Below are 15951 nucleotides of genomic sequence, written 5' to 3'. Positions count from 1 at the left end.
CTACTACATCACTTTTTTGTTTCAAAAACTGTTATATATTGTGTTACTGCATCCAAGGGAGGCTGGCTTACAATGGCAAAACACATTTGTCACTACCTAACACTGGGCCGTGACAGTGCAAAGTACAAAAGTGATTTGCACTACAAGTCCAGTCCAACTGAAAAACCTTTTGATAAAGCTCAGGCCTCATTTTTGCGTAGCAAGATAGCTTAAAAGAAGTGCTAGCTATAGATGAAGTAAGCTTTGGTTGAGGTATGAACGCAAGATCAAGATGTCTGTTTGGATTTGTTTTATGTTTGAATGAAACATAGTCCTGCTATCAGCAGCTGCAGTCCAAAATATATTCAATCCATATGGATGTATCTTTGAGAATTTCAAAATTATGAAAAGAGACAGCTGCTGGCCCTTATTGAAATTCTGACCGAGTCCAAAAAACAAAAGAAAAAACACATTACAAGTCAGTACCATCTGTTTGTGTTTTGCTTCAGGTCTGTGTTACAATATCCGGAGCCAAACGCAGCATTTAACAAGGAGCAGCCTGCTCTGTACTGCTGTAGTGAAGCTGTTTTCCATGTAGCAGCAAGACGCCCCAAATGAGCCGTGTAATGTCCCTTCCTGAAAGGGATGGCTACGCTGTTCTGACAAGCCTTATGAAAGATGCATGAACGCTGGTTTGTTTGAGCTTCTGGTGCTTCTCCATACCTTTATCTATTACACCCAGCAAACTGTAGCTATGTCATTATTCTCACCATGCTCTTAGGTTAAAAACTAAGCACTGTCTACACACCAGATATTGTCTTTTGATTAATGTTCACTACTTTTCGTAATGCTTCATTCCCCCCCACCATGTGAGGTCTGGCTCTTACAAATTGACCGAATCCAGTCATATCCTGTAGAAACCCATCTGTTTTCATGCTATACCTTTCATTAAGCTGGCAGGGGGTCTTTGGTGACCCTGGGACCAAACAGACCACTGTCCAGTCATTTCCGCACAAGCCCTTCTTTTGATTATGGCGTCTGTAGATCAAAAGACCAGAGGCACTCAGCCAGAGTCCATATACAGCTAACCTGAAAGCAGTTCACCCTGAAACAGACAGGGAAGGTGGTGAAGATTGGACCAGACAGATAGTGAGATGGAGTGAAATAATATGATAGGAAACACTGTTTCCCACAAATGAGGCACAATGTCTATAATAAAGTGGATACATCTGAAACACAGTGCTTTTCTTTTTACTCCCGCTTTTGAGTATTTATTTTTAGGTTTTTTCATCCTCTGTGACACACTGAAAAGAAAGGTGTTGAAAAATGTTTAAATATCTTTCCTTCATTTCCTACACGTGTGCTACAGTTGGTTGATGGTCCTGGTTGATAAACAGATGCACCGCATCATGCAATAATGAAAGGAACAGCTGGAAGAAGTCAAACTGAAAGCATGAGAGTGCCTGTAAGAGTAGTCAAGAATAGGTTAGAGACAGAGAAATGATAATCCAATTATCTTCTAGGTCTGCAGTGATATCAGTATCATAATGCTTCCCCTTGAGCCTACCAGGCTTGGCAATTCTAATGTTGTGAAAGCTCCCAGGAAGAACTGCGTAGTTCACATAGAGAAGCACCAGAGGCTGGCAGACACGGCTTAGGGCTATTAGGTTCATTAGGATGCTAGGTATGACGAATCCGTTGCAGAATATGGAGTCTTGAGATGGAACAATAGCTCCAGGCTCTTGAAGGGGGCGTGGCAGACCTGAAACACAGAGAGGCCAAAAAGAGGCCCAAGGAAAGTCAGTGGGCATAAAGCATGCAAAAAGCAGGTCAGTTCGTCCTCCATTGTAGGAGCACTGTATGTAAATACAACCAATTTTAAGATCTGTAAGACGGTGTGTGGTAACAGAAAACTTCAAACATAAAAGAAAGGATTCAATTATTTGCTAGTTGTTTATTTTTGCAGACGGCCTGTTAGTCTGGATTAAAGCTGAATAAAAATTCTTCATTTTACTGTGTTATGAGAATATTGCCTCGGTATGAGGGCACCCAGTGGTAATGGTAACCTTTTCACAGTCTCTTTATCATAGACATGTGTTCAACATATGAATTCTGATTGACTGCCTGCTGCCGCTCTCATTTATCTCGCTTTTTTATCTAAAAGCCACTGGTTGGATGCACATCTCACACTGGTTTCCATTATCCCTGTAAATGCCATTGCCAATCTTTTTTTTCGCACCATGGGAAAAGTTGTAGGGAGACCAGGTGGGAGGTCCGGGGTTGCAGGGTGGGGTTTGTCCAAAAGGAGCAATCTCATTATTGGGAGCAAAATCATTTCATGCAGATCTCAATTTTCTCGTGCTGTTGAGAAACATCATGGAGAGAAGCTTTGTTCTGCTCCCATGTGGCCTGACAGCTATTAAGTGGACTTATCTCTGAATAGTGGATATAAATGTGTTACAGTTGTAAAGACATATTTTATTCCTTCAAAGATCATCCTTTTTCACTCTTTTGATTTGTATCCATCTGTTGAGTAACTCAAAATTTAAAAGAAAAACCTAGAAAGAATAAAATAGAATTTAGTCAGGGGATCACTATCAATTTTGTGTGACACTTTGTGTATACAGTGCAATCGGAAGCCTTCTTGAGGCCCCAGCCAACTGCTGATGAAAGCCAACCAGTTCTCACTCCCAACCCATCAGATATTGGCACTTTGTCAGAGCTCCTTGACATCTGATATGCATGCACCAGGGCATCCTTTAGCAACTGTATGGTACGCACGGTGCTTTCAACTGACTCCAATTTGAACCCATCCGCATAATGATTTGACGATCACAGCAACTGATGTATAACGTTCAAAGACCTAAAAAGTCTGTGTAGTGCAGGGGGGACGGGACGTAGGACGAGTCAAACATGCAGAGGACTTTCATCCAAGTGACCGTTCGTGTCTCTTTGAAACTGCAACTTTTTCTAAAGCCAACCAAGTGCTTCTGTAGCCCTAAAAAAATAGTTTTGTTGCATAATTAAACCGAAAATATCCGAAAACTATGTTTGAAGTTCATTTTGAAAAGAGACTGTATACATGTTACAAGCAAAACGTTTCTTTTGACAAGGTGCATGTAACTAGGGATACTGACCTGCCTCCTCCTGTCTAAAGTCAAGGACCCATTGTTTAAATAATGCAGTCAACATTTTGCTGCAACTGTTATCGCTGTAAATTGCCTTGCCAGAAGCTTGACAGACATAGTAACAGTAAGAGGGATGGGATTTAGCAAAGGCTTTAAAATGTTTTTTAAATCTGAGGAACCCGCAAAACTTGGGCCGCTGGGAGTGTGACAGAGGCCATCGGTATTTCATACTCCACCAGTGTTCTCGGCAGAAGACTCTCATACTTTAATGGTGCTGCTGTTGGGAGGAGAGAAGCTCACAATAAAGTGTTAGGGCTGAGGATCACAGGACTGTGTGTTGGATTGTGGGTACAAGTAGAACCTCTTTGGCTGATTTTCTTTTTTCTCACTGGTCCAATCAGCCCGTTCATCCACCTTTGACTCTTGATGTTAATGTTTAAGACTTTTGCTTGTATTCACTTTTTGGCTGTTCCTCTTACTGTTGATCTTTTCTTTTCATTTTCCCTGAAAACACTGCTTGTGATTTGGAGTTTGATACCATGTTCAAATCTCATATTATATAAATGTGGACAAAACTGTGAAGGACAATTAGGACATGCATATTTAAAGGCCACAGTCCCTGTTTATTTTAGCATAAATTGAGTTAGTTATCACTGTTTTTTATAGTTATAGTCTCGTCATATGCATTAGCTTTGACAATAATGAAATCAGAAATATTGTAGTGAAGAATTAAAAAACTTCCTGGGAGATATTAGCATTATTCCAAGATGATCACCCCACTGCTGGTCTCAAAGTCACATCATGTATATAACCAAAATGAGCTTTTTGCATTGTGAAATGTTTGAAGCAGTTCATTACCAAGTGAATCCAGATGCATAAGGTGTACAAGTTGGCTGAAACTAATGGATTCAATTTAATGTTAAAGAAATAATGCCTTTGCTTTCATTTGTTTTCAGCAGACTGATGTGAACTATTTATTTTTTTCCTACTCGACATAATTCCAATCTGATCAATATGCATTGGTAGGCAGTAATGGAATTACTTTTCTCAGCAACGAGTATTTCAAGTGATAGGTACTAGTACTTCTTCGTCCTCTCAAGTTGGACTGAGGGCAGACTGGATGCTACACTGACTCACTTTGCCTCTTGAGGTGCGAGTGGTATTACAAGACGGGAGGGGCGGTGGCTAGCAGGTTAGCATGAGCATTTAAGTAGATATCTCTGTAAAACAATACGTAAACGTCTTCAACATAATATCTTCACATTTTAGTGATAATGTTTTGAACGTTTTAAACAAAAAACTGGCAAAATCCTACACATCGCATTGACATAATTACTATATAGTTTAGCTACTCACAATAATGTCACTGCAAGGCTGCCTCCTGAACATGAATACATACATTCAACCACACGACCAACTCTTGAAATCATTTTTAAACCCTGGTGTTGAGGCTTTGAAGCTGTTTCAAAGTGCTTTTGCCAAAGCTGGGCTGTAAAAAGAACAGTTATATGTAATAACAGATGTAACTAATCACTTTTGCTATTGAGCAGTTAGTAAAGTTCTCCTTTATTTTCAGTGGATAAAAACCCAGCTCCGCATGATTTTAAAATCGGTAAATCTGGTCAGTGTAATAATGGCATTACTGATGGGGGTTTGTAGTAAGAGGATGGAGGTGGCTGTGATTAGATGTGTGACATCCCTCCTGGAGCTTCGGCCTTGTTGGCACAGTGCCCTTCATGCTTCCTGGCTCCTCTCAGTGGGTGATAGGCGATGTAGGCCAGCGTGAGTACAACCATCCTCATTTAGTTTTTTTACGCTCACCATAGGTCTGGAGATAACCGTGTCATTCAGTGGCATGCTCATAAATTATGTCAAACACCTGCGTGGAGCTGAGACAATGTGCCAAGGAGGTAGTACTTTATGGCTATAAACATACCGGGCCTCTTTAGAGTGCTGGATATGGATAAATACTCCAGCCCAGATTACTTAGCCTTGCAGCATGTAGCCTTTTACCTTTATTTCTGATTACAAAATCATTACTGTTTTTTTATCACTGACCTCTCCATTCCATCACTGACAGACATTAAATAAGCAGTGTGCCTCAGAAATCCTATTCTTCCTGTGTTGTAGTTCCTCTTTCCAGTCAAACAGGATAATGACAGCTGGTCAGAGATGCCAGATCTGGGACTGCAGCTGTCTCTTGTGTCTGGGGCAGTTTCTTGCTACCACTATTGATTTGTATTGATCCCGACCCTGTGCCTGCAGCTATAAGCTAATTCAGCCTGCTGGTTCTTCCGTTGACATTTTCATTGCTGTATCGCGGCTTTATTGAGTGAAACCATAAAGCACTGTTTAATGCAGCCTCTGACTTTATACTCTGCGCACAATGAATTATAGACAGTTACAGCTCAGGTTATTTTTCATGGCTACTCTCTCTGGGAGGTTCGTGCAGCCAGTCTGGCAATTCACACCATTGAAAACAAATTTCAAATGCAGTCGTAGTTTGGAAGACCTCTTTCAAGCCACTTTAGCAGCGGTCAGCAGGTTTGGTCGATCCATCACTTTCATTGGATTCATTGAATGGATTGACATGAAGGTTTGCACAGACCTTCAAGATCGGATGGATGAGGTCTGAGGACATTGCTGATCCCATGGCTTTTTCTCTAACCCCACCATTAGGTTGACATTCTTGGTTTTGATTGAAATACTTTGATTGATATAGAATTTGGTGCAGATATTTAAGGTTCCTAAAGAATGTATTATAGTGACTTTGATCACCCCTTACATTGTTATCTAGCGCCACCAGCGTTTTGTTCTAGTGAAAGATCTCTACATCATGACATGCCACAAAGATTTGTACAGACAATCATGGTTCCCAGAGCATGTATCCTATTGACTTTAATAATCATGATGTTTTTACCAGGAAAATCTAAACTTATTGCACATATTCTGCTGTTGGCTTGAGAAAACTGTTTCCTTTGGCACACAGACAGACTGTAGGCTGCACTTTATCATTGGCCATGGACAATAACAAGAGGAACAACTGAAACGTATTTACACACAAAAAACAATAACATCCAATATTTTTTATCAAATATGTATTTAACAATTGGAAATGCAGAAGGGGCAGTGCCCTTTAATGGATCACATGTCACTGTCCACTTCAGGATTGACTTCTTGTCAAGTTTTACACTTTTTTTGACCATTATAAAAAATGACCAATACCGACACCAAGTGTAAATTTGGGCATCAGCTTTAACTTCTAGGGTTTTCTTCACTGTATTATGGCAAACCCATTGTGTTTTCACTGCAGGGCCTAGTTGCTTCTTATGCGAAGAAAATACTTACTTCTGCTCTTTGATTAAGATGCCTTTGATCAGCCAGGGTTTCCCTCACATACATCAGGCATCATGAAGAGTCTCATGGTTCACCATGTTTTTACCAAGAGGTCATAGGCGAGAATACGTACTTGTGGATAATTCAGTGACTGATTTTGAATAACTGAATTATTGTTATTATTATTATTATATTATTTGAGCTCATGAGTGTATTGTTTTTTGCAACATGTTCCAGAGATCTTATGTGGAAATCAGGGTGTATGGAAGGATTCAACATCTTTTACCCTGCATTTCCTGTTGAAGTAAAACATTTTTGTTGCTTTATGTAGGGTTCGTTCTGTGGAAGGTGAATGGTGCCAAAGGTCATTTATATTTGTTTGTTTTCCTTTGTGAGTGTGTTATATATATATATATTAAGTGCTCTCGATATAACAAATCAAATTTTTCAATTACAGAATAATTATTTTGTGGCGTTAGTATAGCACACTCTGCAATCTTATATATACAAAATAGTTTTTGTGTGATCATGGGAAAACCTCAATAGTGTCTGAGTGATGCTTTGCTGACTCTGGACCTACATAGGTTCCCAGCATTGTAACACCAGACATGTCTAATGATAGCAAAGGCCATTCATCATATCAGTTAATTTTTATGTTGTATTGATTGAGTCTTCAGCTGCTCTGGCTCTGCATCTACTGCGCTCCTAACAGGGGTTTTGTGTCAAAAGTCAATGTTAACTTAGAACAATAATTGCATTCTCATAAATCCAGTGGAAGTGCAATCACAGTATTGCACTCCGAGGCACTTAGGAGAAGTGGAAAGGCAGTAGTGTTGTCTTTAGAAGCACTTTAGAACTACAAATAATACCCTTTTCTGTGGAATACTAAATCTTGCTTTTGATTGGGCTTTTCTGTCTGTTAAAAATAGTTCTGATTGATTGATTACATCTTACTATTCTAGGCAGTTGATTAGGCTACTGTTACACTTACATAAATAATTGCTTAGATTTGGGAACATGGGAACATCTCTACAACACAGTAGATTGGAACAACACCAGCAGTCAGATGATCAGACATGATGTAACAGGCCAAAAGTCTATCCTGATCATCTAAACCACGCTATTTGGATTGAAACATGAAAGTGTTGGTATACCTTTGTGATCTCTTTTGAATACGTTTGGCAAATGTGGTGGTTTGATGTCTGATTGTTTGACTGCTCTTTAACAAGCAAGGTTGTATTACTTACAATGTATGTATGTAATATATGTATTATAATGGGATGTCTTACTCTTTACAGGGCCATGGGGTCGTTGCATGGGCAGTGAGTGTGGACCTGGTGGCAGCCAGAGCAGAGCGGTATGGTGTGCCCATTCTGAAGGCTGGACCACCCTGCACACCAACTGCGACCAGACAGAAAGGCCAGACAACCAGCAGAGCTGCTTCCGAGTGTGTGACTGGCACAAAGATCTGTACGACTGGCAGCTGGGTGCCTGGAACCAGTGTGTCCCGGTGTCAATGCGCAGTGCCGGGGTGCAGCGCCCTGCTGTGTGTACCCGGGGAGATGAGGGCATCCAGACCCGTGAGGTGGGCTGCGTTCAGAAAGCGGATGGTGAGCCGGCAGAAGACGCGATCTGCGAATACTTTGAGCCTAAACCACGGCTAGAGCAGGCCTGTCTTATCCCCTGTCCACGGGACTGTGTGGTATCTGAGTTCAGCCTGTGGACTCACTGCTCTAAAACCTGTGGAATGGGATTACAGAACCGGATCAGATTCGTTCTGGCTCCACCACTGTTTAGTGGGGCAGCCTGCCCAAACTTAACTGAATTTCAGACATGCCAGCCAGGGCCCTGTGAGGGAGAGGAGAGCCTTTACAGCCTCAGGGTGGGACCATGGGGGCCCTGCTCCGTGCCGATGCCAAGGCAAGCCAGACAAGCTGACAAACCACCCAGAGATAGTGACAAACCATCCAAGGAAACTGATAAACTTTCCAAAGAGGGGGACAAACAGTCCAGAGGGGGCGAAAAAACTTCCAAAGGGGGTGACAAACAATCCAGAGAGGGCATCAAAGTGTCCAGTGAGGGCGACAAACAGAGCAGAGAGGGCGACAAACAGCACAAAGAGGGAGACAAAAGGTCCAAAGAGGGTGATAAACTGTCCAGAGATGGACAAAAACCCTCCAGACCCAACAGAAAACTGGGCAGGGCAAACAGAAAACCAGATAGGCCATCCAGACAGGCAGACAGGCCAAAACGACAGAAAAAGGCTAAAAACAAAGAGAAGAAGGAGAAAATGAGAGAGAAAGTCCGGGAGAGGTTAAGGGAGAGGGGTAAGGTGAAAGACCCTGAGACCAGAGAACTCATCAAGAAGAAGAGGAACAGAAACCGCCAAAACCGCCCAGGAGGAAAGTTCTGGGACCTGCAGGTCGGCTACCAGACCAGAGAAGTGATGTGTGTGCATAAAAGTGGGAATGTCGAAGCTCTCAGGTAAGAATGACTCCAATACGTTTCCTTTATAAATCGTTTCACATCTGCAATGATGTTTTTCTATCCAATGCTTTTGTGTGACTGTATGCTTTCAAAGGAAAATATTTAGGCTTGTCTTCACTTTCTTTAGAGGCTAGTCATACTTATTCGGTTTCAGCAATAAGACTAGAATAATGGTTACATATGTGACAAGTCTAAATCATTTTATTCTCAGATTAGGATTAAGTTTAGGTAAAAGCATTTATACAGGTTAGGGTTGCTGTGTTGATGCAGTCAATGGATGGCCTGTCATTTCAAAGGGATGGGGTTCGGGATTAGATGCCCAGGTCAGCGTCATGGTTTAGTTTGTTAGGGATTTTGTGTCCTTCTCATGCCAACATTTTCAAATGTAATCAGGACCTATTGTTGATCGTCATCAGATGATCAGCAAACGGCCCTCGAGTGTGGCCAGACAACATGCTGTGTGACCTAAATAGTTGGAAGTCATACTGACTTACTGGGGTGCTGCACGGTGTTGTGGTGGCTATCATTGTTAGCTCATGGTAAAGATCCGCTCCAGCCCCCCGCGACCCTGAACAGAATAAGAGGTTAAAGATAATGGAGATACTGATTTACTGATGTTTTTTTTTCAACCACAGTCCCTAACTTTCAGTTTTTTATTTGCCTTACCTTAGTCATAGTTTCACCAATTGTTCATTTGCCATTACTACAATCTTTTCTTAAATATACCGGAATGCCCAGGTGGTGTAAGGTTTTAAGGTGCTATCCATATAAATGCAAAAGAAATTAAGAAAATAAATAAAAACCTTACCCATACCATAGCTGTCTTTTACAGATCTGGTAAAAATAAATTATTTGTCATTAGACGCCACTCCACACAAACAGACAAGAATAAATAAACAACTTTTCTTAACTTACCATTTCATCAAATGAAAGTAAGATGAAAAAGAGAGCTAGTATTTAAAAATGTTCATATTAATTTCCCTTTGAAGAGCTCGTACTGTTAGGTTGACATGTTTTCAGAAGGAGGGATGTGGCTTGTTGTTGTGCATTGTCAGTGCCTTGTGAGCACGTTCAAGCTCACAACGCTGACTGTGGCTCAGTGGTTTCACATGTCAGGGCTCATAACACTCAGGTAAACCTTGTAAGCCTTCAGTTTTATATTTTGTTTCCTGCCTTGAATCTAATATTTACTCAGGTCTAATTGAGATTATTCTAAAATCCTACATGAAGGCTTGAGTTTAATTAGAACAATCGTTGATGGTATCCATGTATAATTTATAATCTCACAATGCTTGGCCTCAGCAATAATTGTTGTAACAAGAATTGCTGTCCGTTTCAGTTAGTCAGTGTTGAACTATCTATTGTACTTCTTCGTGTACATAGAGCTTCTCCACCTCAATAATGTGTCAAAGCACTAGGACGTACAGTCTCAATACATGCTTTCCAGCTAGGTCAATGTCCATGCGACGTCTGAGAGACACGTTCTTTGTGAGGAGATGGATGGCCTCATTCTGTCTTGCAGTGCTGCTCTGCTCTAATAGAGGCCACTGAGCAGCGTCCATTACATCCTGAGAAAATCAAGGCCTTTGTGTTACATTCGCTTTTATGCCTGGGATAAGGTCAGAATCCATAAAACATTTGAACTTCAAGCAAATGCCACTCGTCATGTTACACCATTCCTATAGCACATTACACACTAGACTTAGATAACCAAATCCACATATTCTTACACAGCCCCTGCTGTCAATGAGAGACTTAATTCTGACGTACTGCTCTAGTGGAGTAGAGCATGTCATGGAATGCCCAGATGGCTAAAAGCTTCAAAGAGGCTTACTTGTTAGTGATGATCATATTAATGCATGCAGTCTAGATTATTTACATTTGCGTTTTATCTGGAGGTTAAACTTGCTAATTATCCCAAGTGCCCAGGCTTTAAAATGATAATAATATTAGAAAAGACCATCCTCTCTCTTTCACAACGAGCGAGTCAGGTTTGACCTAAGCACGCTACTGTACTGTTGTACAGCCGAGATGTACTCCCATTCTATGAGGATTTGGATACCCAGTGGATTAACTTTACATTTGACCAAAATGTACCCAGGACAACTGGAATACTCTTTCTCAAGAGGACCAGTATACAGCAGGACTCACTTCAAAACTGAAGCTCATAGATGGATTGATACCAGCCGTCAAATGGTTGACCACAACACATTTCTGTGTTTCACAGTCAAACTATAATATGATGTTGACAGATGAAAAATATGAATTACACAATATTCTCTACAGTGATTTTGAAAGGATTTCAAACATAGTCTGCAGCTATGACAAACATTTCACAGCATTAATATGGCAATAACTGTCTAAGTTACTCTGTTAAACATGAACGCAGTTCTCACAGTAACTGCGGATACTTTAGTTACTGAGCAATTACATTAGCAAGTACTTTATAAGATCAGTAATCCTACCTTCAGTTTTGTTGACATGGTACAGGAGTAATCTCTTCCATCAAGTTATTGCCTCATTATGATAGGTGTCACTGGTCTGACGTAACTGATGTGTTGTTGGGACACACTTTGGAACAGCTGTTAGTTATCACCATACTATTACTCTAATCGCTTTCAGGAGGTGTGTCTAAAGATGCAGGCTATCAAAAAGACTGTTTTAGACTGAGGATGAATACATTCTGAGTATAGGAACAAATAATGTGTTTGATCATTTAATTATGTCAGCATGTTATGGTAGAAACCCAAAATACAAGTATGATCCTGAAATAATTAATTCATCAAAATTGTATCTGCAATAGAAGACAGTGTTTTGTATTGTTTGGGCTCCAACATTGCCATGCATATGTTAATAAAGTAATGACTGATTCTGGTGCACCATAAAATAAAAGTTCAACAAGCTGTCAAGGTAAGAGCAAACGTTATTAAGAGAACCTGCATCAATGCAGGATTTTGAAAAGTCTATCAAGAAACCAAATAGTTGGGTTCTTTTGAAAAATAAAGAATTACCATTTTTGTTGTGTAATTTGGAGGATTTGCAGATACTGACCAGTCACCACATTCAATTTGGAATAGATAATTACGGTCGCACAAGCAAAAGAGGTAGTTAATCACATCTCATTCTAAAGCTTCACTTCTTTTAAGTACTTTCAAACTCCCAAAGTGCAAACTGTTACATTTTATATCTGTAAAGCTTCATATTGCCATGATCACTAGATTGTCTCCAGACACTGCGGCTCTGGCTTTACTATAAAAGGGTTTAAAGAATGGTTGCAGGAGAACTTCAATAAAACAAAAAGTACAGACGGAAAAAAATAAAAAAACAGACAGTTTGTACACAAAGCTTCAGAAAGCCTACAGAAGTGTGGAGAAGTTGAGGAAAAATGGAACTGTTGAGACATAAATGGAAGAGAACCAGAGAATGGAAGTTTAAACTCCTCAGCAATCCCATCATCAAACAAAGCCATGATGCTGTGAAGCAGCCGCTCCACATACAGATAACAAATTGTTTGGGTTTGTAATGAACAACTTTCAAACCCTGTTTATCACATTAGCTAACTCAGAAAAAGGGAAGCTGCAGGATGAAAACAGCAGCATTTTTTCTTTTAAATCTGTTTAATCCCTACACAACAGTCACTCTTTATTTGGTTCTTAAAGAATCCCAAATACAAATGTAAAGGCAATTTAACAGACAAGCAAATGCTGCTCTTATTTTGAACTTCTGCTGTATGTGTGGCTTCTGTGGACACTGTGATGTCAATATGATGCTTCTTGACTCATTCAATTTTGACTCTTTTACTTTTTTATGCTGTTATTTTCGGGTTAGGTTTTTAGCCTATATGCCAAAGTCACATGATTATTTGCATTTAAAAACTTTGAATCCCTAAGACTTAATTGTATCCTGGATATCTTCAATAGCAAACATTTTCACGCAACAGCAATGCAATAGATTTGTGTACTGTAATCACCTCTTTATATAGCATGTTGGTTATGTTTAGACAGTATGGCATTCAAATTCAAAAAAGATTCAATGATCATAGACTGTAAACTAAGTTTGACCATGACGTAATTCATTTGTCTGTGGACTTATGTTTTGAAACCTAAAGTTATGGCATTTTGGCTGTCGCTAGCTTGGTTTATGCTGATGCCATCTTGTTTTTTTGCAACCAGAAGTGACATGAGAGGTCGGAGCACAGACATTTTTAAGGGAACCAAGACATTACAATTACCTGTAGTGAATTTAGAACACACTGTGAGAGAGTTTAAGTTAAGTGGAAAACACAGATAACACCCAGACAGGTCTATTTCATTCTAAATGGGACCATTATTTACTAAGAATATCCTAAATGATTTAAAACTTGTGTTTGAGAACATAACCCATGTTTACAATGTCTCATGAGGTAATTAATCATTTAAGTGAGATCAAGTAGAGTCATTTTCTCAGCTACTTCTATACAATCTGACTTCTTTTTGCAACCGGAGGAGTCGCCCCCTGCTGGCTAGTAGAGAGAATGCAACTTTAAGACACTTTCGCATTGACTTTACTTGCACATGAATGAACAAGGGGTGATGTGTTAGACAAATGCCATTACCAATTTAATTTTATAATAAGTCCAGCATTACTGTGTCAGACAACATTGTTGATAGACATATCGATATTACATTGGAGCTAATCCGAGCATATTCTAATGGATCGGTATCGACTAATATAAAGCCTTAATGCCTCCATAATGACAGCGGGGCTCTACCTTGTCAGCATCTTGCTGCATATCCAAGCGGAGAGTGTGCCCTGTGTGTGTGTGTGAATATGAATTCTGATGCTGAGGTTGGCAAAATGTTTGCTTAGCTCCAATGTTTCTGATCATTACCAAAGAGCAGTGTACAAAACGTTCAGGTATCAGCTTCTGGTGTTTAACCTGAGCTGTCCAGTATTTTCTCAGGTTGAATTGCCAAATGTTGGGTCATATCAGCTGTATTGTTATTAGTGTGAGTAACTTGGCTGCTGTCTGGTTTAAGGTTCACTCTGCAAGCTGTTGTCTCTACCGCAAAAGATTGCTGTTGGATTGTGTCTTTTGTCTACCAACTCCTAAAGAGTGATTGACTGTCTTCTCTTGTCTTTTTTAGTAAGAATGTGACAAACACAATAAATCATTTAAATGCTGATAAATCACACAGTTTGTTGGTTGCACAGTACCAGTGGCTCCTCTTTTTCCTTTGCATTTCTGACGGAGTGGCAGCTCAATGTGTGTTTTCTGCCCCCAGTAAAAACATGTTTTATTTCCTAAATTAGCAGAAAGGAACATTGATTTAGGATGGTGTCAAAAGCCCACATTGCATTACATTCATATTTGAGAATTTGGGAAAGTTTTTGTGTTTGTCTGTTATAGCAAACAAACTGTGGATAAGATGTGGTTAAAGTTATTAACGGTGAGTGCGAGATTGTAGTCACAGTTAATAAAAGGAAATTGTGCAAATAAAATAAACTAAATAAACTAAAACGAAAAGTTTGGATGCGTCTTCATCCATCACCCTGATGTCCACACCTCAGGTTCCTTATCTCTTCATGAAGGGCAAACTGCTTCCTGCATTGATACTGTATGATGACCCTGGGAACGTGGAAGCGTGGATATAAATTCTGGAGATACTGGGCTTCATTTCATACAAAACTCAAGCACCTATATCATCAACATTCTTGAGAAGCCAGACATGTAACCAAATCAACAAGGACTGAAATCCTAAGGATGATGACTTAATCAGCCTATTGTTGAAGTCCTATGGTGTGTATGGGCAGCTACTGTGCTGTTTGCTTATATGGCTCCATTTTTCTGGGGGCTGCTCTATGATGTGGTGCTCATCACTGTCAGCTCATAGAAGGGGCCAGGGTTTGATCCTGGGCTGGATACGAGGCATTAGCATGTTTTCCCCATGTCAGCAAGGGTTTTCTCCGGGTTTCAGAGATTTGGGTTATTTACCGTTTGTTGAAATGTCTTTGGCAATCTTACATAAGAGTATTGAAGTTCCATCATGTCTTACGGCATTTTGTTTTCTCCTCTCCAGCCTGTGCTCTCAGGAGTCATTGCCGGTGACCTTCCAGGCCTGCGTCATGACCAAAGACTGCGACGTGACTGAATGGTCTGAGTGGTCAGCCTGCTCCAAGGAGTGCTACGACCCCAACGGGCCCAAGGGGGAGCGCACTCGCACCAGAAAAGTGAACCAGTTCCCAATTGATGGAGGAGCAGATTGTCCAGAGCTGGAGGAGAAGGAGCCCTGCAGCCCCCAGGGAGACGGAGTGCCACCCTGCATTGTGTAAGTATCGGACAAAGAGAGAGTCAAGTGTCGCGAGTTGGCTTTTACAGCCATAGTACATTTCTTTCTGTAAAGAATTTCATGGTGACTCAGGTTCATCCTGGACCTTTACTGTTAACAATTTCATTTAACGGCATGGCTCTAGACATGGCCAACTATTCTCTGATTAAACATGCAATTTGGTTCACGCATTCATGGTCCCCAGAGGATTAATCCACTTTGTTGATGACTATTCATCTAGCACCGCCATGAGGTTGACATGTGTGGTTTTAATTTAAAAGTCTCAAAAATGATTGGATGGTCTGACATGAAATTTGGTCCATGTACCCCTCATGTATGTCCCACTCAGGATGATTTGTAATGGCTTGGTGACCCTTGATCGGACCGGGTTACCCAGGGTAAACCATAGACTTGGTATACCCTGGGTAACCCGGTCATGATTTCTGGAAAGAGACTTTGCTACTGAGTTCAAATTTATTTCTTTGGCACTTTTTTGCACCAGAGGCCGAGTGCCATTTAGTTCCATTTAGTTCCATTATATTGGTGAGAAGGCAGACATCTCTCTGCTGTTATATCCATAACGAGGCATCTCACACCAAAAAATTCTAAATTGACAAATAACACAGCAGGTAAGAGGAAAATATGTAGTTTTGATTGGGAGGTGAACTGTGCCAACATAATCAGATCGGCATTTAAATTTGTCAAATTCTTGG

At 40.4% G+C, this 15951-nt stretch overlaps 1 protein-coding gene across 1 annotated transcript in view; it reads left to right on the top strand.

Moving 5' to 3' along the window:
• The window catches only part of thsd7aa (thrombospondin, type I, domain containing 7Aa), a 148211-nt gene that overhangs the window by 45793 nt on the left and 86467 nt on the right, over window positions 1-15951 (top strand). The window contains exons 2-4 of the mRNA XM_054605990.1: window positions 7742-8376; window positions 8728-8927; window positions 14990-15238. Of these exons, the coding sequence (XP_054461965.1) occupies window positions 7742-8376; window positions 8728-8927; window positions 14990-15238 (1084 nt within the window). The remainder of the gene's footprint in view (window positions 1-7741; window positions 8377-8727; window positions 8928-14989; window positions 15239-15951) is intronic.

The sequence above is a fragment of the Anoplopoma fimbria genome, chromosome 10 (genome assembly GCF_027596085.1).
Source record: "Anoplopoma fimbria isolate UVic2021 breed Golden Eagle Sablefish chromosome 10, Afim_UVic_2022, whole genome shotgun sequence".
Lineage (NCBI taxonomy): Eukaryota > Metazoa > Chordata > Actinopteri > Perciformes > Anoplopomatidae > Anoplopoma > Anoplopoma fimbria.
Note: the sequence above shows the minus strand (reverse complement) of the source record. Positions and strands in the feature narration are given on the sequence as shown.